This window comes from Magnusiomyces paraingens (genome assembly GCF_902498895.1).
Source record: "Magnusiomyces paraingens strain CBS 517.90 genome assembly, contig: contig1, whole genome shotgun sequence".
In the NCBI taxonomy this organism is placed as follows: domain Eukaryota; kingdom Fungi; phylum Ascomycota; class Dipodascomycetes; order Dipodascales; family Dipodascaceae; genus Magnusiomyces; species Magnusiomyces paraingens.
The window spans coordinates 5,060,033-5,087,188 of record NW_022474067.1 but is presented as its reverse complement, the minus strand read 5'-3'; the positions used below and the strand labels follow the sequence as shown (position 1 = coordinate 5,087,188).

The 27,156-nt window shown below is 35.6% G+C and overlaps 6 protein-coding genes across 6 annotated transcripts; 1 reads left to right on the top strand and 5 right to left on the bottom strand.

Annotated features, from left to right (window-relative positions):
* Window positions 1-35: 35 nt before the first annotated feature.
* SAPINGB_P001545 (uncharacterized protein) lies at window positions 36-6,923 on the bottom strand (the record flags this gene model as incomplete). Its single annotated transcript, XM_031996266.1, has 1 exon — window positions 36-6,923. The coding sequence occupies one exon, from the start codon at window positions 6,921-6,923 to the stop codon at window positions 36-38; it is 6,888 nt and encodes a 2,295-aa protein (XP_031852157.1).
* A 720-nt stretch (window positions 6,924-7,643) lies between these two features.
* Window positions 7,644-14,951, bottom strand: SAPINGB_P001544 (uncharacterized protein; the record flags this gene model as incomplete). The annotated part of the gene is made up of 2 exons (XM_031996265.1): window positions 7,644-14,003; window positions 14,262-14,951. 2 exons carry the CDS (start codon window positions 14,949-14,951, stop codon window positions 7,644-7,646), a joined length of 7,050 nt encoding a protein of 2,349 aa, XP_031852156.1.
* Window positions 14,952-15,500: 549 nt separating this feature from the next.
* SAPINGB_P001543 (uncharacterized protein) lies at window positions 15,501-16,804 on the bottom strand (the record flags this gene model as incomplete). Its single annotated transcript, XM_031996264.1, has 2 exons — window positions 15,501-16,670; window positions 16,784-16,804. The coding sequence occupies 2 exons, from the start codon at window positions 16,802-16,804 to the stop codon at window positions 15,501-15,503; spliced, it is 1,191 nt and encodes a 396-aa protein (XP_031852155.1).
* A 764-nt stretch (window positions 16,805-17,568) lies between these two features.
* SAPINGB_P001542 (uncharacterized protein) lies at window positions 17,569-18,969 on the top strand (the record flags this gene model as incomplete). The annotated part of the gene is made up of 1 exon (XM_031996263.1): window positions 17,569-18,969. One exon carries the CDS (start codon window positions 17,569-17,571, stop codon window positions 18,967-18,969), a length of 1,401 nt encoding a protein of 466 aa, XP_031852154.1.
* A 132-nt stretch (window positions 18,970-19,101) lies between these two features.
* On the bottom strand, window positions 19,102-20,199 carry SAPINGB_P001541 (mitochondrial 37S ribosomal protein mS42; the record flags this gene model as incomplete). The annotated part of the gene is made up of 1 exon (XM_031996262.1): window positions 19,102-20,199. The coding sequence occupies one exon, from the start codon at window positions 20,197-20,199 to the stop codon at window positions 19,102-19,104; it is 1,098 nt and encodes a 365-aa protein (XP_031852153.1).
* A 1,335-nt stretch (window positions 20,200-21,534) lies between these two features.
* SAPINGB_P001540 (uncharacterized protein) lies at window positions 21,535-25,266 on the bottom strand (the record flags this gene model as incomplete). The annotated part of the gene is made up of 2 exons (XM_031996261.1): window positions 21,535-23,869; window positions 24,047-25,266. The coding sequence occupies 2 exons, from the start codon at window positions 25,264-25,266 to the stop codon at window positions 21,535-21,537; spliced, it is 3,555 nt and encodes a 1,184-aa protein (XP_031852152.1).
* Between the last annotated feature and the right edge of the window lie 1,890 nt (window positions 25,267-27,156).

Sequence of the window (27,156 nt, the reverse complement as noted above, 5' to 3'; positions counted from 1 at the left end):
AAAGACTATGCTTTTTTTTTTTTTCATTTTCATTTTTATTGTAACTTTCCTACAGTACTCAGTTGACTGAAAAATTGATTGCGAAACTTGCGAGTTTGAATAGACCCCTCACTCTGCCGGCTAAATTCCGGTTTAACTGCAACATTGGGTTCTGGATGTTGCCCATTTTGGGTTTTACGACGGTTCGGAGGAATGTAAAGGGATGGTTTGGGTTCATTTTTCTCGTTAGTTGTTTTGGGCTGTCGAAAAACACTAATACTATTAACAGGCTTAACAGCCTTCAGCATACGATTATGTCTCAACCAATATTCTTCAATCCCGTGCTTAAATTCTTCAGAATCTTTAGGTGGCCACACATTTAATACTGCTCTTTTAAATGCAGCCTCCGAAAAATTGTTCATTTTTTTCAAATACTCTACCTCTGGCACTCTTTGCCCTAAAACATAACGTGGTACTAAGCTGGCTGGTATTGCTAAATTTCTTTTAACAAAAAGTTTAGGATTAACACTTATAAAACTAAACCTTTTTTCACCACCTTTCAAACCACCATATTTGTTATCTTGAACTGTAATAACTTTGCCTGGCTGTGCGGCAGAGTTTCCCATAGTTTTTTCACGATAAGCTAAACCATCACTTGCAACACCAATGTTTTTTGCTCCATTCTTAGGATTTTTTTCAAAAAATCTAGATTTCCTTTGACTATTTTCTTTGAAACTTTTCCAAATGCTATTAGTGTCAAAACCAAATTTAAAATGAGCTGTAATATCAACTATTTCAGTATCTGGTGCATCCATAGCCATCTTGTCAACTTCACAATCACTCTCAGAGTCCAATCTATTTTCTAATCCACCATCGAGAATCTTTCTCTTGTTTTCAGACATTTCCAAAAACTTAGAACCAGAGTTAAAGAATGCATACTCGGCTGAATTTCTTGGATCTATGATATCTCTGTTATTGGAACTATTATTTTTCATTTCCTCGTATTCTTGTTCAACCATGTATTCCTTTTCAATAAAAAAGTCGTCGACATTCCAAAACCTGTTAAAGTTGCAAATATCTTGATTATTAAAAGGCATTTTAGCAAAAAGTTTTAGCTCATCATATGAATTAGGTGTTTTTGGACGACGATAAGAACTTTTTCTAAGATGATACCCTGGCTTCATCCACATTTTATTAAATATAACTTTTTTTGATTCGACCTTTTGATCCAATTTATGGAATATCAATTCATTGGTTTTGATATGTTCTTCAAGAAGTTTACTGGACCTTTCTGTTAAATTTCCCAAAGGCTCCCATTTTTCTTTAGCTGAAGGTCTAAACGATACATTTTGAGCTATTTCATGAGGATTTTCATAATCATCAAATGCTATAGCAGATTTTACAACTGCCTGTGAAGTTTTATGGCTGATAGGATTGGTAGATTGATAATTTTTTGAAAGAATTAAAGGCTGAGAAAATTTAGCCATCTCCGCATTTATCTTATCTTGAATATTAGCTGCAATCACATTTTCCGGTGCTTGTTTCACCTTTGAAAAATTTGAAATTTCTTCAGACAAAAAGCGTGGAGTATCATTAAATGGAGTTTCAAAGCGTTTAAACTGCGGAGTTTTAGGATATTTTGGACTTTCAAAATTTTCCTTGGAAAAGGCCTTTAACAAGGATTTAGGTGCAATAGGTACATTCACGTTTCCTTGCATAGGGGATTGGATAGGGGATCTCTTTGGTTCGTCACTCAAATTCAGTTTTAATGGTTCGTTTAATAATTTTTTGGTATTCTGTTTGAAGTTTTTAATTTCTTTGGGTAAATTAAGATTACTGGATTCAATTTTCGGTAATCCTTCATTGATATCCTCCTTAAATATAGCCAAAGAAGAAGACAAACTACTAGAGATCTTTTCATTCTCATTTGGAACCGATTTTTCATTTACTGAAAATTCAACCTTAAGTGCTTTAACTGTGGATGATTTAATCATTGCCTCTTCTTTCTTGACTCCATTTGTTATTTTCTTCTTGACTTCATTTTTTGCTTCCCCCTGGATTGACTTAATTTTTTCATCTTTAAATATTTTAACCCTTTCCACCTCTTTTTTAACTTCTTCAACATTCATTGTATTTGCAGAATCTTGAAAACTCTGCTTTGAGGATGGCCGGGTATTTTTGTTACTTTTGGTTAAAGGTGTATCAAAAGCCGAACTAATTGAAAATTTCTTCTTTTCTTTCTTCTTCTTTTTATTGATATTAGGTATATTTTTAGTTTGATTTTCAGTTACGATATTCTGATTATCACTAAAGGATTTGGTATCACGATTTCCTTTTAACTGAAAAGATTTAACAAAATTATTATCTGTTTCCTTAGCATTTTGTTTTTGATGATTATTTTTAATTTTGGAAACATTAGTTATCCCACCATTCAGAGATTTCTTTGATTCAATTATCTCTTTAATATCTTTGCTCCCCATTACCATATTATTTGTTTCTTTGGATTTTTGTTTTTTATCATCATGTTTAGCTTTGTGAACATTGACTTTTCTGTAATTCAAAGTTTCCTTTGATTCAACCCACCTTTCAGCGTCTTTATTCGTCGTATCCAAATTAGCAAATGATTCAATTGCATTCCCCTTTTTAGATTTTTTCTTATTTTTCTTTTTTAAAAATTCCTTTTCCGCATCCATTAACTCCAGCATTTGTATTTTTTGGTTCACTTCCGCAACGCTTGCACCCAAACGAATATAATCATCCACTAATTCAACCCTTTCTTCAACTTTATCAGGTGAAATTGACCAAGACAAATACTCAATAATGAGTTCATTATCCCAGTTTGAAACGGTTTTTTTCATTTGTTCATATCTCATACTTTTGTAAATCTCCTTACTCTCAGAACAAAATTCAAAAGTGCTCACCAAGTACGATCCACTACAGACATTAAAAATACTTCTAAGATCCCATGAATAGTGATTTCTTGAGGTCTTATTTTCTGGGTTATCCAAATATTTTACAATAGGTTTGATGCTTTCAAACACCCCAGATCTCCCATCTTCATCAATTCCTTCAAGAGAACACCAAACGAAAATCATGATACAGAATAACTGTTTTAGGCGGAAAACGTTAGACATAATCAAGTGAATTGTTTGATAAGGAAGCCCTGTTCCTAAAAGTATATGACCAGTCATCTCTTGGCAAAGACTAACCAAATTTTTGTCATTGTTTTTTTCGTGCATCTTTGCTTTAATTAACGTATCATTCATTTCTTGAAACAGTTGGCATAAATCAGCATTTAAACTACTGTACCCAAGCGAAAAACGTCGATGACGAATTAAACTAGCTCCATACTTGTCCAACCTACGATAGTCATCAGTCTTTTCAAACTTATCAAAACGCTCATTGACTTTGGAAATAAATTTAGAAAACCAGCCACCAATAAACTTTTCCCATTTACAGTTCTTATCAAGAACCAAATCCAACAAAAATAGTGATTTTTTCCAGTTCAATCCATTAATCCATGAAAGTGTAATATCAAAAATATTTTGGCAATGGTAGTCAAATTTGTGAAGAGCTAAGTCAGTGTAGTTTAAAAGATTTTTTTTATTGCGCGGTTGCGCCCATGGCAAATCCCTTGTTGGTCGAGATTTAAAACTTCCATCAGGTTCAAATTCCATGCCAAAAACATAAACATTTGCTCCACATATACACTCTTCAAAATTGCTGATGCTGCATTCACAAAGATGAAAGTCAGAGTCGTTAATGCTTTTGGGGTAGCATTTGCAATCAGTGTATGAAAAAAATTCGCAAGAGCAAATGAAAAATATTTGGTATTTGCATGTACACAGGCCAAACTTGCACAAACAAATCAAAATGTAGCGAAATTTCTTGCCATTGGAATCCGTGTAATCTTTTATCCCAAGAAATCTTTCATCATGATAAGGATAATTAGGATTATAAGCAAAATATTTCCGATTTAGTGGAACCACGACTTCCTTGTCCATATGTAGGGAAAATAAAGCTGCTCTCGATCTTTCTACATAGGCAGGTTTCTGCTCAAAAATATTAACATGAGGGCGGTTATTAAACTCTTCAGCTGACTCAATACCAATAAAAGCATTTTTTAGTCTTCTCAATGTATTCCAGGCCATGATTTCATCATTTTCAGCAGTCCGAAATTCTTCGACATCTGCATATCTGAGCAAGTTCCAAGCAATTAAATCATTTGCCAACCATTTTTCAGGATTCATTGTAACGTCATTTTTCATATCTCTATCTTTAAAAAGCATGGCTTTATTTATGGAGTAAAGAATTCTTCCAAAAGCATTGCAAGGTTTTTCTAAATCAAAATGGTCTTTGGCTGTTGTAAAAACATTTTTGCACATTTTATTAAAAATTCGGATAAACAGATTCATTGCAGATGGATTCAAATTTAAAACATAGAGCAAGTCCACATCTTTAGGGACCCATAAATGAATGTTAACTAATCGGAGAATATAGGCGGCAACATGAATAAGTAAAAAAACACCAACATTTCTACTATGCTCCGAATTGTCGTTTGTAGAAACAGAATGGAATAAATCTTTTTTCATTTCATTTAAAACGCCAGCTACCCCAGCATATAGGTAAACAACATTTATCAAAGGTTTTTTCAGTCCTTTCATGCGCATTTCCGAGCATAGCTCCATTTTGGGATCATGTGTAGCTTTAATTCTTTGAAATGTGTTTTCAAACTCTTTGTAAAACCTTTCCAAGTCTTTAAACGAGATAAAGAATTGGGGCATATCAATTATGGGAAGTACAACACAAGGACCAGAGGTAAACTTAGGAAACAAGCGAACATCCGACCCTCTTTTCAACCGTGCCTTTGCAGCTTCAGGATTTGACAATAGCTTTAATAGATTAAAGGGAATTTCAAACAATTTCTCAGTCTCTAATTCTTTTTGAGTAATCATGAGTGTATCAAAAGCAACACCAAGTTCAAAAAATCTTTTTAAATTTGGAGAATCTTTTAAAATAGAAGCCGTCCACAATGATTTGCTTTCCTTTGCTCTCCATAACTCATCTTCTGCTATTAGCAATTGGTACTTTTTAGGAACGTTCAAAAAGTAACGATCAAAACAGGTTTTAATATAGACGGCACATTCCCGTAATTTCTTTTCCGTCGGTAATTCTCTTCCATAAGAATTCCAATTATTTTGAATATAGCTTAAATTGAAATTGTTGGTGGAAAATGTCTTTAGGTGAATATCTGTTATATTGTCTAAATCTTGCTCGCTGCTGTAGTACTTTGTTGCCATATCGTAAATAAAATCATCTGTCTTTTTTTCGTTTCCATAATGATGTAAAGACCGTAAATCAGAAAATGACTGAGTTCGACGTAATTCTGGTCTTTTTAAATTTTTTGGTACCCTAAGCTTTCTCAGTCGGTTAAGAAAGTTGATTCTTTTTGTTTCCATCCTTTCCCTTTCATCAAATCTCTTTACAAGCCAAGAAACGGATTTCATATAATGAAAAAAACTCCATTTAAACGGCACAATGCGATAACTTCCCAGTTGACTTAAAATATGCTCTAGCTTAAAATCTCCATAAAAATTTGGATCATTGGAATCATTATAAGGTATATGCAATTCAGTCACTTGTGCAATTACAAAACTGTAAAACTCTTCTTCATTTTGAATATCAATAAAACATTGTGTGAGAAAAGAATCTCGAAGACTGCTTTCGGAGATGGTATAGCCAGCTTCGACTTTCAATGGCATAGAGGCTTCTAGAGGTCCAAATGGATATGGAGTATCAGGAAGAATCATACTAAGATTCCCATGAAGAAGCAGGCCATTTTTACAATAATCACATGGACACTTTAAATAAGCTGATAAAATGGATGTTTCATTATTTTTTAAATCATTAGTCATTTCGGAGAACCTTTTGGCAAGAAATTTCCCATCTCTAATTTTGGTATAATAATGTTGAATCTTGACACCATTTGTTTCCTCTTCCATTTTACCCACATACTCTCTTGATGCTTTGTCTATAGTTTTAAATAACCCGTCTAGGTCATCCTTATTAATGGTACCATTGATATTACCGTCATGATTTTTAAAAGTGTCGTATAATCTTTCGGCAACTAAATCCCATCGTCCCATGAATGCCTGGTGAAATCCTTGAGCGTCGAAAAACGCAGCGTTTGCAAAATCCTGATTTTTTTCTTTTAAGTACAAATAGGGCTTTTTTTTTGTACTGGTGATATTGTCTTTTTTAAGTTTTTTAGTAGTTGATAATGTGACAAACTCATATGGAACTTCATGAATTTTAGATAACATGTCATTCATATGTTTAATTTCTTCTGGACCCGAAATTATTCGATCTAAATATACTTTGTTGAACCCATTTTGGTCATCAGAATCTGGTGAATTATAATTAAAAGAAACTGATTTTGATTTTGAGTCATAAAACATTGAAAATCTGGTAATTTCCGTGACATTTTGAGCAAGAATCAAAAACTCTGCAAATGAAATTTCAGGGCATTCCGTACTCTCACATATGCGATAACTGGATGAAACTAGATTAACCATTTTTTCATAGCTGCTTTTATTTTGAATCAGATATCCAATAAACCAGTTAGGGTCGCTATTTAAATCAATAACAGACATGTCTAGTTCAATTGTTCCTGTTTGCTTTTCAGACTTTTTGGGTCTATCGGCAATCTCTTCCTTTAAAAAAGGGACACCTATTACAGCCCCAGCATATAATTTGGCATATTTATCTGGGAAAGGAGGGCGATAATGTCTGGTGACAAGGTTTTCAATTCGGGGAGGAATAATTAATCTTTTTGCACGTTCGCAAATTTCATTATCGACGCTAAAGAAGTTTTCACTTGGGGGATCGTCATTGTCGTTATTGTCGTCATTGTTGACATCAATTATTGGTTTTATTAAGTTCATAGCAAGGTAATTTTATTAGCACAAAAAAGCAAAAATAATAGATTTGTCGTTTTTTTTCCTGCAAAAAAAAAAAAAAATAGCAAGCAGTAATTTTGAAAAAGAAGAAAAAATTGGTGAGAATAAAGGAGATCTTTTAAATGAAAAACAAAATTAAGAATAAAAGAAACTAACATGAACTGTGTTTGGTTAGTAAAAAGTGAAACAAAAAGGTAATGGACGACACCGGAGTTGAACCGGGGACCTTTCGCATGCTAAGCGAACGTGATAGCCAACTACACCAGACGCCCAAGTAATTTAAAAGTTTAAAATTATTTTTAATTAAAAGATGAATGATCAAAAACAGTAAAAAAAATAAAAGTGTATACAAGTTGCTGATGTTATATAATTCTATAACCCTTGAATAAATACAAACAAACAAGTGTATACAAGTTTTTTTTGTTGATTTAATGTATGAAATTTTTTAAAAAAATTTGTTTTTCAATATATTAATTTAAAAAAAGGATACAATTCTTAAATTTTCAAATATTCCCAAAACAGAAAAACATGTCCAAAAATAGAACAGTGTTCTAAAAACAAACAAAGATCAAAATAACAAAGTTTTATAAAGCAACTTAAAAAAGAGCAACTTTAAAAAAAGAAAAAAAAATCATCATTATTATCGTTACAAAAATACACATAGTTCTATTAATCAACACAAACTTTTAATCATCATGATCATCATCATTTTCCGTTATTCCAGCCTTTGAAATATAATCCTTGATTAGAAAAGGTATCCTTGTATTCTCGACTATAGGGCCCGGGACCCTGTAAAAATGTGTTGATTTCATTCAGGTTATTTTCATTGATTTCTTGGGTTGTTGTTTGGTTAACTCCATAGATATTTTGGTTATTTAAATTCATTGAGGGTATTATAGATGTGCTCACCATTCCTTGTGGTGTATTTGTACTACTTCTTTCAGGAGTCAACATCTGTGCCGAAGCTGGTATTGGTGGTTGTGAAGGGTAAGAGGTTTGGATAAAATTTCCATTATAATCATAATTGCCATTATAAGATTGCTGATGTCGTGACCACATTGAATCTTGATTAACAGGATGTACTTGTTGATTTACTAGTAATTGAGGATTAATACTTGCTGGTCCTAAGGAAGGTGTCAAAATATTATTCACCACATAATTTTGCATTGGTGAAACTGGAGCAGCTGGTACAGTAGTAGTAGTAGTGGTGGTGGTGATGCCAGATTGAGTCATGTTGTTTCTACTTGTTATAATATTTGTGCTTGGCATTGATGGTTGGTTTGGATTGCTTTGAGAATCAGGTCGCCTATTAGCAGAATTGTTTCTGTCATTAGGATAAGGTGTAAACGTTGAATAAAGAGCATTTCCATATTGCATCTGCATGGGAGGTAAAACATCTGGAACAAGGCATGGAGGATCAAATGGTTGTTGAAGTAATAGTTGGCCTGATTGTATTGGCTGCTGCGATAAACCTTGTTCAGGTAGTTGAGACTGTGCTTGTTGAAGCTGCAGCGATTGGGGTTGATGAAACGGGTATCGTTGCTGTGAAGGTTCTTGGATCGGCCGATTTGGAAATTGATGTGATGTTTGGTAATTCTGGGTAACTGAAGGCGTGTTATCAGCAATTAATTCTCTGTCATCTAAAAACTGCGAAAACACCGGAGGAGGGTTTGGTGAGTTTAAATTGTTTAAACGCTGATGATAAGAAGAGTAAGTGTTGTAAGGATACAGATGGGCATCTTGAAACTGAGAATTTGAATGAAGCATAGTTGCATATGGGTTTTGTGGGATTGCAGAAGTAAATCCTAAATATTGACCAGAAGAAACTAAGGGCATTTGAGAAGAAGCAGTAGAAGGTTGGCTATGATATTGCTGAGATGTCGAAATTATAGAAGAAGAAGAAGAAGAAGAAGAAGAAGAAGAAGAAGAAGAAGAAGAAGAAGGAGGAATTGCAGCAGCAGCAGCCGTAGATGGCATACTAATAGTAAAATTTGACTGTTGCTGCTGATAAATAGATAAACTCTCTTGGCTAGTTAATGTGGCATTGTTCAAGGCTTGTTGTTGTTGTTGTTGTTGTTCTTCAAATTGATTAGTTTCAGGCTCCAAAACAGGATTAGGCTGACCACCATTTTGAGCAAGTCCACAGTTAAAATTATAATTATTTAATGTCACGGCAGCGACATGCACAGGAGGCAGACGTATATTAAACGCGTGTGACACTGCGGTTGGCGTTTCATTAGAGTTAGACTCGAACCACTTCAAGACTGGTTCCAAAGGAGGATTCACCGGTTTTGGGTTTTTATTAAGAAAGCCCAAAAAGGAAGAAGATCTCTGCTGTTGCTGTTGCGTCTGCTGCTGCTGCTCGGTTGCTGGATTGCAATTCTTAATTGTGGAGAAATATTCCCACGCATAGCGTTTCTTGGCTAGATGCCGTTGTGATGGTGGTGGTAGTGGTGGGTTATAATAATTATTAAAAACCTCAAGGGGTTGCTGTTGTTGTTGTTGATCTGCTGTAGATTTTTTAAAATCTGCTAGTCTCGAAATGTTTTGTGGGGGTGTCACCGAAAGTACCCGCTCAGCAGCACCAAAATAATCTCGAGTACGTGGTAAAACTGCATCACAAAGAGAATGATAGTTAAAGGATTCTGGGAGTTCTGAAAGATCAACAAGAGACTCTTCTGAAGACTGGCTAGCTGGTCTTTCATTTACTTCTTCAACTTTATCTTTCTCTTTCTCTTTTTTCTTTTGGGGTTCTTGTTCCTCCTCATCCCCACCTTGTTTAAGCTTATCGCCACCTGCCTGTTTCGGCCCATTTTCCGAAACACAACAATCAATTTCGCTCTGAAACACCAAAACGTTTTTATTAAAACTTTCCATCCAGTTTTTGTTTTGGTAAATTTGAAGTGCTAAGTCTTTATCAGAAACAATACTGTCAGTTATGCCCAAAAAACGTTTTAGCAACATGGCATCATTGATCACAGAAAAGGCCTTGGAAAGGTCACAAGCATTGTCTTCAAAAGTCCCTGGCACCCCTAAAATATCAAAAACTTTTTTAAATAACTCCTTTTTTTTTGTTGTCATAGAAGAAAATGCTAGTGACTTTAAAACTGTTTCATTAGGCATATCTTTTTTATTCAAAGTAGAAACCTTTCCCTTAACCTCTTTCAATTTTTCACCATAACTATCTGCAATCACTTGTAACTTCTCAGCATCTAAAAACTGTTGTACGTTAGATACATTGTCAAAGGAAATGCCTTCATCTTCATTTTTTATGACTTTTGATTCATTTTCCAAGCAATCCAAAACATCCTCTATTGGCTTGGATCCAAAAAGTTTGCACGCCAGCGGATTATTAATAGACCATTCACAATTCTGTTCTTCATCTGTTGATAAAAGCTCCGGTGTCAATTGATCCAATAAATGTGGTGATTTTAATTTTTCTAAAGGTACTTCAAAAGACTTAGAAACTGGTGAAAATAAAGGGAAATGTTTATTTTTGTTTAAATCTGCACTTTCCACACTGCTTTCTTCATCATCAGAACTGCCAAAAGATAAAACTGGAGCTTGAACAGGTTCATCACAATTAATCACACCTCCCCAAGGAATTGTGACCCATGAATTTTTCCTTGACTTTTTCTTAGAACTAGTCGGTTTACTAGTACAATTATCAACACTTTCCTTTGTTGTACTTTCCACAATATTGTCTGCTTCTGGCTCAGGTTTTCTGTCAATTGAGGACGGCTGGCCGTCTAAAGTTGGTGGTTCTTTGTCAATCATCAAACTTAAGTTTTCTTCTAGCCTTAAATTTTTTTCAAAAGAATTTTGAGAATCAATCAAAACTAGTTTTTGTGGAACAAAACTAGTTTCTGAAACTAAAGCTTCTTCCACCAAACTGGACTTGATTTCGGTACTGTGACCTTCATTGGAAAAGACCAACATGTCAGTTGGTACTGAACTTTTGTCTTTTGGTACCAAATCTTCATTAAAATGCACAGGATCCGCTTTTGTTTCAAGTTGTGCAAAATTAAAACTAGTTTTTCCTTTTTGCTCATAACTTTCTTTTGCAACTTTTAGCTTCTTTTTCAGCTCCAGTATATTTTGGGCTGAGGTTGGCTCATCTGTCTGTACTGAAACTGCATTCACAACACTTGGCTCTTCTTCCTGTTTTAATTCCACTTGCTCCAAACTAAGCTTTTCTTTTAGATTTGGATCTTCATCCAAAGAATCCAGTTTGTTTTTAGGCTCAGGTTTTGTATTCGCAAAAACAGGCTTCATCTTCAAATCCAGTTCTGCATCTACTAAAACATTCTCGTCTCCTTCAATAATATCTTCTTCAATGAAACTTAGACTATCTTCTGAATCAAGACAAATATCTTCCAAAAATGACCTTTTTTCTTCTTCTGGTGGAGGCACTAAATCTTTTTTGGCAACCATTGGATTCACTATTTTAACCAACGGGAAACTAATTGTCTCTTTGGGTTTGGCTTTGTTTCCAGTTTTAATAGTGGGTTTAGTAGTTACTGATTTATCTTTTTGGAGTACTTTTCTCTCCTTGATTTCCTTTTCCTTTTCCTTTTCCTTTTCTTTATCTTTTCCCTCATTTTTTGTTCTCTTAATTTTCTTTTCTGATTTCTTCTCCTTTACTGTTTTATCTTCCTTTGATGATCCAGTCACTAATCTCTCATCAACCTTGGTCTCGACTTTTGACTCATCAGTATCAATTTGAGTCTCTTCTACACCACCATTTTCCTTCTTTTCCAAATTACTTTCCACTTCCTCCTCTTCATTATCATCATCATCATAAGCGACATACTTGTTGATTCGCTTTCTCTTCTTTTTATTTTTTTTAGAAGCTGATTTCCCATTATTCCAAGTCTTGGTCTTATCTTTGAAATGTTTCTTGCCATCATCTTTATCTCCATCATTGTTAATATCGCCCTCATCTCGCAATGCCAATCCCAATGGTATCAATTTATAATACTCTTCTTGAGTTTTAGCGCAAAATGTTTTAGAAATAGAGTCGTAGCTACTAATCTGGGCTTCATTGTTTAGCTCCATTATTCTTTCAGTCCACTTCATAAAATCGGTAACCTTTTCTCTTACATTTGTAATACAAAGTCGCATGCTATCTCGAACTTCTTTTGGGTTTGTTCCATTACATAGTGAAAATAAAGCAATGGCACAAAACTGCGTCAAGGTCATAATTGCAGGACGCATAAATTTTAGCTTCATGATTCCAGGTATAGCAATTTCTAAAAACTTGTACCCCCAATAAGAATAAAATATCCGCGGATCACTTTTAATACTCTTGGTTTCCATTGCCTTTTTCAAATTCCAAATCTCACGGAAAACTGCCATGCGCGTGGGCTTGTACCGCAGGTAGAAATGTGGGTGGTCAATTAGTGTGCTCGACGGTTGGTTTTGGCGTTTGGCAAAAATGCGGGGTAGTTTGCGCTCAATGAAGCGAATCCATTTTGAGTTTTGGTTATAAATACAGTTGAAAATCTCGAAAAAGTAATCACTAAGATTTTCTTCACTTGTCCACAATGTATTGTAAAAATGATAAGTATCAAGCATTTTTTGGATATCCTTAAGCACCACAGAAATATTTGGAAAATGAGTCCAAACCCCTTGCTTTAATGGCTTGAATGGTTTTTCTGCAAATGCCAAACCATAGGCGTGAATTGTGGCGCCGCATTTACATTCATCAAAGTTGCGTGCGCCACATTTACATAAATTGAAATCCGGACTGGTGATGCTTCGTGGATAACAATTACAAGTGGCTCTTGAATATTCTTTGCAAGTACAAGTGTAAAACACTTTGCGCTTGCAGTTACAGAGACCAAACCTGCAACAGCATAGTAAAATATGACGATGGGTTTGAAGCCAGTTAGATTTGTAATCTAAAGAACAAATAGATTTATCTGGGGCCAGAAAAAACTTCAAAGGTATATCATTCATAAACTGTAACCGACTTCTATCTGGGTCATAAACGTGACCCTGTACCGATATTGTAGTCAAATCTCTGTAAAAGAGATCTTCTAATTCAAACTTCATATGCCCTATTGTGTATAAATCTTGTAAAAATGTATTAAAATTGATTTTATCTTTAAACCCAGTTTTGTAATCAATTATTGAATTTTTTGGCTTCAAAAGATGGTTTGAAAGCCCACCCATGGCCAAATACTTAAAAGTGATGTAAACTTCAGGACCTCTATCAAAGCTTGTAAGTTTAGGAGAAAAAAAATAAATAAAACTGCAAAAGACATCCATAAGATTTGAGAAAAAAAACATATAATTGTCTTCGCTTAGCTTCATGACGTAGTCAAAATCTGCAAATTTCGGTCCACGAACATGCACCCCCATGATATCCAATAAGATTACAAAACCTTGAATTATCAAATAAATATTGATATTTCTTCTATTGGGGTTGGTAATCATTTTGATAAAGTCAGCACTGTGGATTGTAAGAAAAGCTTGAAAGTTAGTAATGACTCGAAGTAGTTGGCAAATGCAGACAGTTTTTAAGCGTTCATCCCAAAAATCTCTTTTAGTAAATGCTGAATTTAAATCAGTTAGAAACTCTTCAAACTCTTGTTTAGATATAAAGGAACGAGGTTTGGGGATTTTAAAAGAAATTGTTTTATTTTTAGGCTTGAATAAACGGGTTTTCTTTTTTGTTTCAGAGTTTTTGGCAACTTTTTCAAGGTTTGTATAAAGCCTTGTTAGACTTTTCATACGATATTTTCCTTTGCTTAGTACATTTCCAGATGACATGAACAAGTCCATCCATGTGCCTAGATCCCAAAAATGTGTCAAGTTATTTGTTTTGAGTACAAGGTTAGCAGTCCACAAGGTAAATTGCCCAGAGGGGTTTGTTTTCCACATATTTAAATCTGAAATAATCACTAGTTTTTGGTTGAATGCTGACTTGTCTAAATTATATTTTGCAAAACAATTTATTACCAAATCTGCTGCTTTCCGTAGTTTTATTTCAGTGTTAAACCTAACTTCATCGTTTTTGTATTTCCGTTTTTGGTTTCGTGGTTCTGGGTTATCTTCATCCTGATATGTTAATGATTTAAAAGAATAAAAGAAATTTTGGTCAGAATAAGAATTAGTCAAATTTTTCAAGCTTTTCAAATCTGAAAATGAATGACTTTTTTGAAGAGACCGCTGTTGAAGAGAATTTGTTGCGCGTATTTTTTTTAAATTTGATAATAAAATTTGCATTTTCATTTCCTTTTTTATTGTTTTCAATTGGAAAATATCAATTTCTGCCATCAATTTTTCAAAATCTTTCTGGTTCCATGCAAATTTAACCATGTATTCCTTGTCTAAAAGAGATAATGCATTTTCCATGTTATCACTATATACCCCCACAATATTAGCTATGGTGCGAACTTCATATAGACTTGTTTCAAGATTGAGCTTAGCCTTGCGGAAAAATTTTAAAAACACATCGTCCAGACATAACAAAACTTGGACCTTACCAATAGCACCATAAAACTGAAAGCCACGGCGGCATTTGCTACAGGGGCAACTTAAATTTATAGACACTTGAGTTCTACGGCCTTCAGCTTTAATAAGAGATTGGAATTGTGATGCTACGACTTGGGAGCAGTATAGTATATCTATTGCGCGGAGTGAATCTCCATTGGAAAGCAAATGGTGAGTGTTTTGGAGTACCTGAAAATAATCATTTTGTTTTCCGGCCCATGCTTTTGTGGTATTACAACGCCAGTCAGTTGGGTTTCCTGAATTTAAGTATTCTTTAATTATAATATCGTTATGTTGTTTAAAGGAAAGTGTGTGTGATCCACGGCGTAAAAACATTTTAATAAATTTATGTTGTCTTGTTTCGCTGGGTTTTGATTTAACTGGTTTAACTTCGGCAACAGCATTTTCAGTTAGTTGGAATTGGGTTTTAGAAAGCTTAAAGGAGTAACGATCTTTTATGAGATCCTCGACCAAAGGTGTTTCATGCAAATGAAAAGTGTTTAAGCTAAGCATTTTAAGCAAATAATAAAGCTGTTTTAATTTAAGCAATGATTATTGAAAAAAAATATAATAAAAAAAATAAAAAAAGCTGGTATAATGATGATGTTAAAAATTAATCAAGTGGGGTGGTTATTAATGGAGGTTTATTCAAAGATTTTCTTTTTTTTTTTTTACTTCATAACACCAAGAGTGTTGTCGAAAAGAAATTTGAGCCGCACAATGATATTTTACAAATTCAGAACTTTTTCTAGGATTTTTCTTTTTTTTTCTTTTTTTTTTTCTTTACCCTTCAAATAAATAAATCAAATAACCCGATCAAAAAAAAAAAAAGATAAATTTTTAAGATTCCTATTTTGGATGAAATGTGCGCGGGAATTTCTACAGTTTTACGCTTATAATATTTAATATTTTATTTTAAGTTACCAAAGAATGTTTACATTCAAAAATTATTATTGGGTTAATTATTATTATTATTATTATTATTATTATGATTAGTGTCAGTGTTATGATTTAGCCATGACTCAGTATATTATTTTGTTTAAAAAGAAAAAAAAAATTCCCTTATGATCGCGGTGTTTTTGGAGAAAATGGGTCATCAGCTCCCAAGCGCTCCAAATCTATATCTGTATTAGGTGAGCTTGAACCGGCAGCAGAAGTGTTTAAGGCAGGTTCATCTGGATGATCCAAGTTAAGAGAAGATTTGATGACAAAGTCATGGTTATCTGCCGCATTATCACTGTCATCTTCATCTTCATCGTCACTAATTTGGTATGGACTAGCAAGCAAGCCTGCATCCGAGGCAATCGAGGATGACCCGGCATTGTGCCGCCGGCTTCCACTTGAAGTCTTTGCGAGGGCGAGGGCACTGCCGTCACCGTTAAGAGGCGAGTATGTGGAAGAACGAGACGAAAAGCCCGTCCAGAAGGACTCGAAGGGAGTAAGAAGGATGCACTGGAGACGAGCGCGTGCCGATTTTTTAGGCGTTCCATTGTACTTGCGAAGGTTTTCCTGACGCACAAGTTTACGAGCGTAGGCAATGATGATGAAGGTTGCGTAGATGCGCATAAGCAAGATGACTACTGTGAGAATGATTGTGACAACAGATTCACGAGCGACTGAAGTTGATTGGTTAGCGGTGTTGTCTGTGGATGATGCAGATGCCGCTACAGCGGGTTCTGCAAGAGCTGCAGCTTCGGCCAAGGCTTCGGTCATGCGCTTGAATAATGGTGGTGGTTGTGGTGGAGCGGTGGCTATAGAGAATCCTGCATTTTGTGCTATTGTTGTAGTTGCTGTTGTTGCTGCTGCTTCTGTTAACGATGCGATTTGAGTAGGGATAGAAGATGAGTTTGATGAAGAAGCAGAAGCTTCATTAGCAGCAGCTCCTACTGCAGAAACAACACTATCGATGGCGTCTTTAGAAGCGTGGCGAGCTTCTGCAAACCATTTGATGCAAAAGACAATTGTGAAACCAATGTCGATGCCAGTGTCTATGAGATAAAGATATGCAAAAAGAAGAATGTAAAGGGCGTTGCGGTTTTTGAGGGCGATAAAGGCGTAGAGGTAAATGGGGAGAGAAACGAGGGACATGATGTGGAGGATCCATGATACAACGCTCAAGGGGTGACCTGTCAGTAGAGACAGCAGGCCATAGAAGCCGCTGGCTTTATTAAGAATACCGGCACATATGACGATATCAGCGCCAAGAGATAATGGCAGAAAGAAAAGAAAGCTCTAGGTAGATTGTTAGGTTTAAGAATGGAGAGTTTTGATTTTTGATTTTTTTTTTTTTGGGAAATGTGGGAATATATAGATTTAAAGATTTATTAAAAAAAAAAAAAGCATACCTTCGGGACGATAGAAAACATGTTTACAATCTGTTCCGGAATGTGAGAATAAACGGCACCAACCAAAGGGAAGGACGCCTGGTTAAGTGGTGAGTTTTTTTAAAAAAAAAAAAGGGAGGGGAGTCAAAGTTGGTTAGGCTGAAGAGTTGATGTTGTTGTTGTTGTTGATCTTTGAAAGAGAGTTAGTTGATCTAAGTTATTGATTCCAAAAGATGTAGATTGAGATTTTTATGATGATTTTAATGGTGGTAGTGATGGTGAATGTAAAAGGTTTTGTTTTTGTATACAAAAAAAAAAAAAAAGAATTTTTTATTTTTTTTTTGTACTGTAAATAAATAAACACCCTTTAAAGGTACCTGTTGTTGGCCAGATTGTAACAAATATTGTAACACGTGGGATCTGCTGCCACCAAGAAAAAAAAAAATTCGCCGCACCAACGTTTGTTTATGTTGTGATTGTTAAGGTCACGTGTGCTGAGTCAGCTAATATTTTGTTTTTGTGAAGAAACGTCAAAAAAAAAAAAATTAATTAATTCATTAATTAATTAGTTAGAAATTTTATTAAAAAAATTCACCCAAATTTTACCCAAATAGGAAATTAACTTTAACTTCCAAAGCCGCCTGTTTTTTTTTTTTACCATTGATTTCCAATATCAACAACATTAACCCAACCAACCATCACCCCCCCCCCAAAAAAAAAAAAAAAGTTTCAACATTATCTTATCTTACAATAATTATATAAATAAACAATTAATAAATAAAAAAAAATAAAACTATTATCACAAAATGTCCATACCTTACAATAGACATTCAGCCTACCATTCAAGCTCAAGCCTCGAATCTTTATCAACATTAGGGTTCTCATTACCAGATTCACTTGCTGCAACAGCAACAGCAACAACAACTGAAAATGATAGCAACAATGAAAATCATTCTTCGGCCCCACTATCACTAGCCAGCATCCGGCATTCACTCGATACACTACATGAAATAATACCAAACTCAGATACTGACGTGGATATGGAGGTAATGCCCATGATGATGGCAGATCCAGGTGTCCCTGAAATTGATATGGAGGACGCGCCTCCGCCATCATTAACAGGTCTTCGGAACCGGGCCCAAACACAAGAAGAACCATTGGTAGAAGAGTACCAGTTACGAAGGTCTAAACAACCTGTAATGGTGGCGCGGGAACAAAACCAAGAAACTCAGGTCCCGGATCATTCGAGTACCGCACAAAGCACGGCCTCTTTACTATTTTCACCAACCCTTGCCGGGGCTCATCTGGCACTTTACCAACATCCTCCAGAACCAAGTTTATCACCAGCCCTTGACAATCTTAGCATTAATGAGACATTTACAAGTACAAGTACATTTGATCAAAAACATCATCAACAACAACCACAACAAAATCAACAAAATCAACATCAACACGCCGTTGCTTACCCCCCACAAGACCAGTCACCTGCTTTGCCTACCCCAACACCCGCATGGATCGCAGCAATGGCTGCGCACTTGGACCGTCATCACGCATTACAACGGGCAGCTCTAACTCCGTATGTGGTTTCGTCGTATTTACAACTCTTTGCCAACGCCGCCATTGTTGTGTTTGCAGGTATTGCATTAGCTGGTGCCGGTCGTGCTTTGCGTCGTGACGTGCTATCCAAAATGGCTTCCAAACGAGCTGCACTGTTGTCGGCTGCCCAACGCTGTGCTGTCGAGTATGTGCGCAACGAATGTCGCCCAGATGTCCGTGTGCCTGCGCTTGACGACGCGTGCAGAGCTTGGGAGCATTGTATGGATCAAGCACTACCATTTTTGGGTACTTCTCAGGAGACACCTTCTGAGGTTTCTGGGATACTTTTGAACAATGGGAAGTTAATGATGATAGAAGAAGAAAATGCAGGTGATATGGCTTACTTCCCTGCGCTGGCAGAAACCCTGGCAGATATTGCAAACGCGTTTTTCGAACCTGTGACACTGAAAAGTCTGGCTGCAATTATTCTGATGGTGATAGCAACGGTGTATGTAATTAACTTTGGGTTCGGATACCTACGTGCAGTAACGTTTTACGAGCGGGACTCGAGACGAGGAAGAAGATCATCTGCATCTGGGGTCGATCCCCAAGGAGCTGCAGCCATTGCGGCCGCATACTACGAGCTTCAACAAAAGCAAATTAAAAATTAAAAATTAAATGTTTAAAAGAATAGTAGATATAGTTTTTTTTTTTTTTTTTTTTTTTTTTGGTTGTTTTGTTTTTTATACATTATTTACAAAGAGATTGGGTTTGTACAATATTTTTTTTTCTTGTTTTTAATTTTAATATTCAAATAAAACTTTTCCATTCTTGTGCGACATATTAGACTTGTAAGAAGTCATGGACTCCTTAAAACGAGCATTGACAATTTGCCAGTCAATTGTATTCCAAAGATTTTCAAGATAAGTACGCTTACCAAAGACACCATAGTCGTGGAGGTAAGCTCGTTGGGAGCTATTAATGCAAAGCAGGGGGACAACCTGGGTGACGACATTACCTGGAAGCTTTGTACCACCATAGGGAGAAGATGGAGAAGATGGAGAAGACAGAGAAGAAGAAGAAGGAGGAGGAGGAGGAGAAGAGAAAGAGGCAATGTGAGGGGTGCCGGCACCATATGTGTTAAGAATGTTAAGAGTATTGCGAGAAGGTGATCGAACAAGCCATGTGTAACCGTCGCCAAACATGGCTTCAGCATGCGCCAGAAAGTTTTCCTTAAATGCGAGAACTGAACCAAACGAATGGATGACGACACGCTGGAGGTTATTCATAGAGTTTGCGGTTCCGTAAAGATTGGCATAGGAGGAAGTGATTAAGGAACCATCAGGTGCAGTTTTTTTAGAGTCTTCTTCAAACAATGGGATAGGGTTTGTTTCAACTGAAGACGAGATATCAATGTGGTTGTAAAGATCGGACCGTTTAGCACGAACAATGGAGGTATCAGCAGCAGTAGTAGCATCACTTTCAGTAGTAGCAACTACAGATTGAGAGCGTAAACTACGGAAAAAAAACTCATTATTGTATATGAGTCCAGCATAGTATGATACAGCCTTATCCATATCGGGTGTGTTTTTAGAAAGTGTCACCAAATCATCCAAAGATTGTTCGGCAAGAATTTCAGCCTGTTGTTGAAGTTCTGGATTCCCAGAACTGCGGTCTACCACACCAGCAAGTCGGGTCTTGAGTTGATCTGCAGCATGTTTTTGGGTTTGTGTCCATGCCACGTCAAGCTGCTCTGCACTGTAGAGTCCGGGGATTCCATGCGAGATGTCAATGTTTGAAAGAGTAGGAACCGCGTAGTATGTGCGTCGGGCAGATGATGCAGCTTGGAGTCTGGAAGCAGCGGCCGAAGTTGTCCGCAGAACCGAGTGTGTACGAATCATTGGTGATGATGGTAAAGACCAATTTGGTTGGTTGATTGATTGGTTGGTTGGTAGGTTAGAATAGGTGGTGGTGGTGGTGATGTTTTTTTTTTTTTTTTGATGTTTTTTTGATTTTTTTCAGATGGTTGATAGTGCGAAAAATTTTTCAGGGCAGTGGGTGGTTGGCGGATGGGCAAAGCTGTGTGATAGAAATAAAACCCTTTGCCCTTTAGTCATGTGTATATCATGTGATTTTATTAATCATGTGATATATTTGTTACTTATTATGTTACAACATTTTTTTTCATTTTTATTTTATTTTTTGTTGCTCCTTGAAGGCTGCTGTTATTATTGTTGTTACTGCACTTTTTTTTTTTTAGTTAGCAGGCAACAACAACAACAATAACCCCTTGTTACTAAATGCCTCCTTTCATACCTCAGCAAATACGCTCATGCCGGAAATACAAAAAAAAAAAAATAAATAAATAAATAAATAAATAAATAAAAGGACGGTTCTAAAATGAAGTTTAAAATAAATTATAAAAGCCCGCACGCCCCTTGTTATTGTTGTAATTGATATTATTGTATTTGGTATTTCCTTTGGACTTCAATCTTTATTTCTTTATTTCTTTATTTCTTTCTTTTGTCTGTTTTGTTGGTTTGTTTGTTTGTTTGTGTTGAAAACCCCGCAATTACGCTTTACTTTACTTTACTTTTTTTATTTCCATCTTGTTAAAGATCGGCGATTTCAAGTAACATTGTATAAGACTTGTAGTAAGACTTTTATTATAAATAATTGTAAAATTGAATGATAATAATAATAATAAAATCATATAAAATAAAATAAAATAAAATAAATAATATAAAAAGACTCAGACATAAATGATTGATCATGTACCAGTGTTATTATTAAATAAAAATATAAAATCATTAAAATAAATAAATAAAAAAAATTCCATGCAATAATCATCATCATATTATTATTCTTCTTCTTCATTCATAATGATGATGATGATGATCAATGGGTATTGTTTTTTTTTCTTTATATCAATTCTCAAAAAAAAAAAAAAAAAATTAAAAGTCCAGTCTAAATATATTAAAAATAAATCATAAAAAAAAAATAAAATCCCTAAAAATCTTTCTCTCATTCCAATATTCTTCAAATTCCTTAAAATTCCTTGTTCTTTATTTTTTTTTTTGTTTGTTTGTTTGTTTGTTCTTGTATGGTGGGTTTTATAAGTTCGTTGGAGACTCCTACTCCAACTACTAAACTTACTCAAAATCTCAAATCTCTCCACTTTTTTGTTTTTTTAAAAAAAAAAAAAAAAGAAAGAAAGAACCCCCTCTTTTCAATCTTTAACCGGAACGGCGACCAGGAGTCTTCAAACTGCGAACTCTGCGAAGTAAACCATTACCCTTATGAGCATCACTAGTTCCAGTTTGGTGAGGAGGAGATGTAGAAGAAGAAGGTCCAGCAGGAGATGGACTGCCTCCATTACTATTAGTACGTGTATGGTGGTGGTGGTGATCCCAGCTCACCACGTCGGGTGATGACACCTTGATGCTTGCCATACCCTTTTCAATATCTTGAGTAGGACCGTCATCTCCATCAACCCCTGCATGACCATTATTACCACTGGACACAAAAGTGTTGCCATTGCCAGAGGTATACGTAACAATGCCTGACTCTGATGACGTGTGGTGGTGCCCTGAAGAATCAAAGCTAGCACGAGGAGGTCTAGGAGGGGCAGGGCTACTAGATGCTGTGCCTCGAATCTTTTGAACAAGAGACTTTTTGCGAGAAAGACCAGAAGAAGAAGAAGCTGCTGCTGCTGCAGAATCCACAGCAGCTCGGGGAGCAGGAGCACCCTCCAAAAAAGTAGAAGACCCAAGACCCATGGTGGTATTGCCATGGACTTGTGAAGCCTTAAGGGTTGGGTCAAAAGTAACAGAGGTTTCGCTCTTATTAGCACCAGGACGTAAGAGTGGAATGTTTGAAGTGCCAGCGCTACTATAATCCTGATATGCGGGATTGTCACCTTGCATCAAAATATTATTTTCTGTAGAAAAGCGATCACGGTTGGGATCAAGAGCAAGAGAGTTGTTTGCGCCATTAATAGGGAAAGCAGCAACTGGAGCCTTCTTGTTATTTTTATTGCGGTGAGGAGTGCAAGCATCAAAGGGTCCATCGTGATGAAACGATCCGGGTCCGAAAAAGCCAGTCACATCCATACGGTCAATAGTATCCAAGGGAGGGCCCTTGCGAGAAGGTTTTTTATCCTTTGATGAACGGTGGCGAGAAGATGAAGATTCTTTACTCTTGGGGTTTTTAGAGGAAGAAGAAGAAGAGGATTCCTTATACTTGGAACGATGTTCACGATCACGAGATGAACGTCCTTCTTCGGATGGCTTGTAGTCATCACTTTCACGACGACGAGAAGATGAAGAGGTCGATGAGTACTCGTGGGGTCTAGACGAGCGTGAAGAAGACCCAGAGTGAGGGGGTTGTTGACGAAATTGAGCAGGTTCCATTAAAGAAGAGTCTGAGTTTGAGCGAAGGTGGCGAGGGCGACTAAAGGCTGGTTTTGGTTGTCCAAAGTCAAGAAGAAGAGATTTACGAGCGTTTTCTTGATAAGCCAATGGTGGAGGAAGAGGAGGAGGTTGTTTTTTAAGAGGTGGAAGTGTAGAAGAAGTAGAAGAAGAAAAGGATGATGATGATTGATTTGTTGTTGTAGATGTATTGTTGTTGCTGTTGTTGTTGTTGTTGGTAGTAGTAGTAGTATTAATATTAGAAGAGGAAGGAACAGGTGGTTGGGAAGAAGAAGAAGAAGTTTTTGTGGTGGTTGTGGATGGATTTGTAGTGGTGGTGGTGGTGGTGGTAGGGGCAGCAGCAACAACAACAACAGAGGGGGTGATTTTGTTAGTGTTAGTGTTAGTGTTAGTAGTTGTGTTATTTGTAGTAGTAGTAGTAGTAGTAGTAGTAATAGCAGAGACAGGGGCAGGTAAAGGGCGCTTCATTGTAGGTGGCTGCTGTTTTGGGTGTTGTTGTTGCTTATTTAGGGTAGAAGGTGGTAGTGGTGGGTGGAAGGAGGCAAAAATGGAGTCGTTAGAGTTTGTTCTGCGCAGCACCCTTGAACCAGGTCCTGGAGATCCATGACTTGGACCATCAAACGGGATATAAGGAGGAGGATTTCTATTGCCTCCTCCGAATTTAGAAGAAGAAGAAGAAGAATTTGGAGGTCCCATTGGAGATAAGTTTGCTGCTGTACCATAAAAATTAGACCGACGAGGGTTATGAGGATAATGACCACCAGGGCCACCACCTCCTCCATAACCACTGTTTCTGTCATGGCCACTATGATTAGACCCAGAATCATCTTCATATCCACCAATAATACTATCATAATCATCATAATCACTCTCAAAAAACATAGTCACAGGACGGCTACGGGAACGAGGGGGAACTGAAGAAGATGTACTATTTGGTCTTGCAAATGCCGGTGGTCCATGCTTACGAGTAAAAGCTGGGGGGATTCCATTTGAGGGACTTGCAGAAGAAGCAGCTGCACGCGGTGTAACAGAAGGTACTCCAGAAGGTTTAGAAGATGAAGATGAAGATGAAGATGAAGATGAAGGCTTTGAAGGTTCTTCATTATCTTCAGAATCCAAAAAGGGATTTGTTACTTGACGTCTAAGGGTTCATTAGTTAGTATTAAATTTTTTTAAAGTTTTTAAAGTTTTTTTTTTTTTTTTTTTGATTTTCCAAACAGTGCAAAACTTTCTTTTCCCGGAAAGTTAAAGTTTTGAACCTGTTTTTTAAAAAAAAAAATAAAAAAAATGAAAAAAAATAAATAAAAAATAAACATACTTTGGAATAACTGTTGCAGCATCGGAAGGGGTACGCGAACGAGATTGATTATTGCTTGATTCACTGGTGCGACGAAGAGGGTATTTAGTAGGAAGCTCCAAACGTGAGTCGTATCTTGGAGGAGGATGTCCAGGAAATGCAGCACTAGGGTGATGATGAGGACCAGAATCATAACGTGGATCATATCTTGGATCATAACGTGGATCATAACGCTGGTCATAACGATGCTCATATCTTGGGTCATATCGTGGGTCGTATCTTGGATCATAGCGAGGATCGTAGCGAGGATTATAACGTGTATCATAACGAGGGTCATATCTTGGGTCGTACCGAGAATCGTACCGTGGGTCGTACCGTGGATCATATTGGTGGTATCTTGGGCCATGGTAATAATCATCGTAAGAGCCACTCCCATTGGAAGTAGCAGCAGCAGCAGCAGCAGCAGCAGCTGATGATGACGAACCACCACCATTAATTGATGGGTCAGAAGGAGATTTTGGGTCCACAAGATCATAACCAGAGTCTCGGTAAGCACCTCCATGAATTGCAGGATGAATTCCAAGAGGTCCAGTCAATAATTCTGGGCCATCATAATGAGAGCGGAAAAGAGATTGGTCTGAGGTTGAAAAACGGGGGTTGCCGTAAACAGAAGAAACCGGGCGTCTTCCAGTGAAATTGTTATTATTATTATGAGGGGGGATGGAAGACAAAGGTACAAGACCGTCTGGGTTGCTACTGACACTACCCTTGCGAGAAGTGGGGAAAGATTTTGATGAGCTTGAAGAAGCTTGACGTTGGGAATAATTTGGTGGGCTTTGGCGTGGAACGTTATCTTCAAAATCAAAAGAGTCGTTAATTCCTGATGTAGAAGCTGGTCTTTGAGGAGCAGTTATAGGGAGAGTTTTAGGGTATGAGGGTCTTCTTGGGGTAACTGCTGGAGGAATAGCAGAAGTTGAAGTTGTGCCTGAGGGAATTCTAGCGTAATGGGTAGCAGGGATAGGGCCTTCAATTGGTGGGCTATGACGATTTGATGATGATGAAATACCAGAAGAATAGTTTGCGATATTTCCTTGAAAGTTTCCAGGATTTGTAGGATTAGAAGATGATTGACCTGCTAGAGGTGAAGAGCCACGGCGGAATGGGTTATTTGAAGAAAAGGCTTGTGAGCCTGGAGTGGTGGCAGTTTGTGGAGCCGAATAGAATTGCTCCGTCATGGACATTGTTATTTTTTAATTATTTTAATTTTATATATATGAAAAAAAAAAATATTCAATATATTTGAATTTATTTATCTAAAATAAAAAAAAAAATATAAGAAGAAAGAAAAGAAAGAAAAAAAAAAAAAAAGGATTTTATTTATAAAAAAAATTATAAAAAAATAAAAAAAAAAAAGGGGGTTGGTTGGTTGGTTGGTTGGTAAGGAAAAAAAAAAAGGAAAGAAAAGGGTTTATTATTTTTATATGTGGTGGTGATAATTTTTTTAAAAAAAGGGGGGAGGAGGGGTGTGAAAATAGTAGTAGTAATAGTAGTAATAATAGTGCTATAAAATAATATAATTTAATAATAATAAATAGTGTGAGCCAGTATTTATAAAAATGCCATTTTTATTAATTTTTATTAATATTTATTAATTTTTATTAAATAAATAAAATTGATATTTTAAAATTGATATTTTAAAAAGTCGTTAAAAGGCTCAAACATTTTTTTTTTGTTTTTTTTTTCGCGCTTTAATAGGCGATAACCTCAAATTAACTCTTAGTACTTATATAGTTGTATATATATATATATATTTGTAGTTCAATTTGTAGTTGAAGTTGAAGTAGTAGGGGGGGGTAACAAACTTTTCAATTACAAGTCTTACTAGGTAACTTAAAAACATTGAATTTTGAAAGTCTTATCTCAACATTGTATTTCAATTAAATAAAAAAAAAAAATAAAAACTCAATGAAAAACATCCTTTTAATATTCAATTTTTCTCCTTTTTTTTTTCATAGTACATAAAGATTTTAGACTGGTATATATGCATTTAAAAAAAAAAAAAAAAATATGGTTATTACACACTTACAAACTATTATTATATATATATGCTTATATTTTTTTGGCCCTGCATTTGGCATTAAACGTCGACGCGTAACACGCGGGGGTTTCGTGTTTTTAACGTGATGTGCATCTATTATTTTATTTTATATTTTATTTTATTTTATTTCATATAAAATATATTTTATTATAAAAAATTTAAAAAAAATTTAAAAAAAATTTAAAAAAAATTTAAAAAGTAAATCTTTTGGTAGCTTCCCGCCGTTATTTCTATAATTTAATTTAAAAAAAAAAAAAAAAAAATTTTTTTCAAATATTTCTTCTTTTTTTTTTTTTTTTTTTTTTTATATTTTAATTTTTTGTATATAATAATTAGTTCTCAAATAAGCCCACTAATTTATATTTCTATTTCAAGTATTCCCTCATATCATTGTTTGTATTATTTTTTTTGTCATGTCTCCCGTCATAAATCAATTAATCAAACGGATACTTTGCCGCTGTCATTACTGTTTTTGGTACACTTCAATGAAATATATATATATATATATATATATATATATATATATATCAAAAAAAATTAAAATTAAAATTTTAAATTTTAAATTTTAAAAATAAAAAATAAACATGAGATAGATAGACAGTCAAATCCTCCTACTCTGGCCAATTACTGCTTGTCTGCCTGCCAACTTTGTCTTAATCTGCAAGAAGACCTGCTGCATGTTTGTTATCCAAATCGTAGTAATGCTGGTACGTACCTTCTGCTATTTTTTTTACTGTTGCTGCTACTGTTGTTGCTACTGTTGTTGCTGCTACCACCGCCGCTGTTTGCCAGGCGTGTGTATATCTTTTGCCATACAAATCATTTCAATAAAATCACAAAAATATCGCCTTACTCAGCATTATTTATAACTTTACCTAATAATAACAACCAAAAAGAAAAAAAAAAAAAAAGTATAAAACTAAAAATAATATCTTCAAATCACATGAATATCACATGACTTTCACATGACTTTTACATGACAATCTTTTCATTAACTTACTTTGTTTTGTTAATTAAAACCTCCAAAAATTAA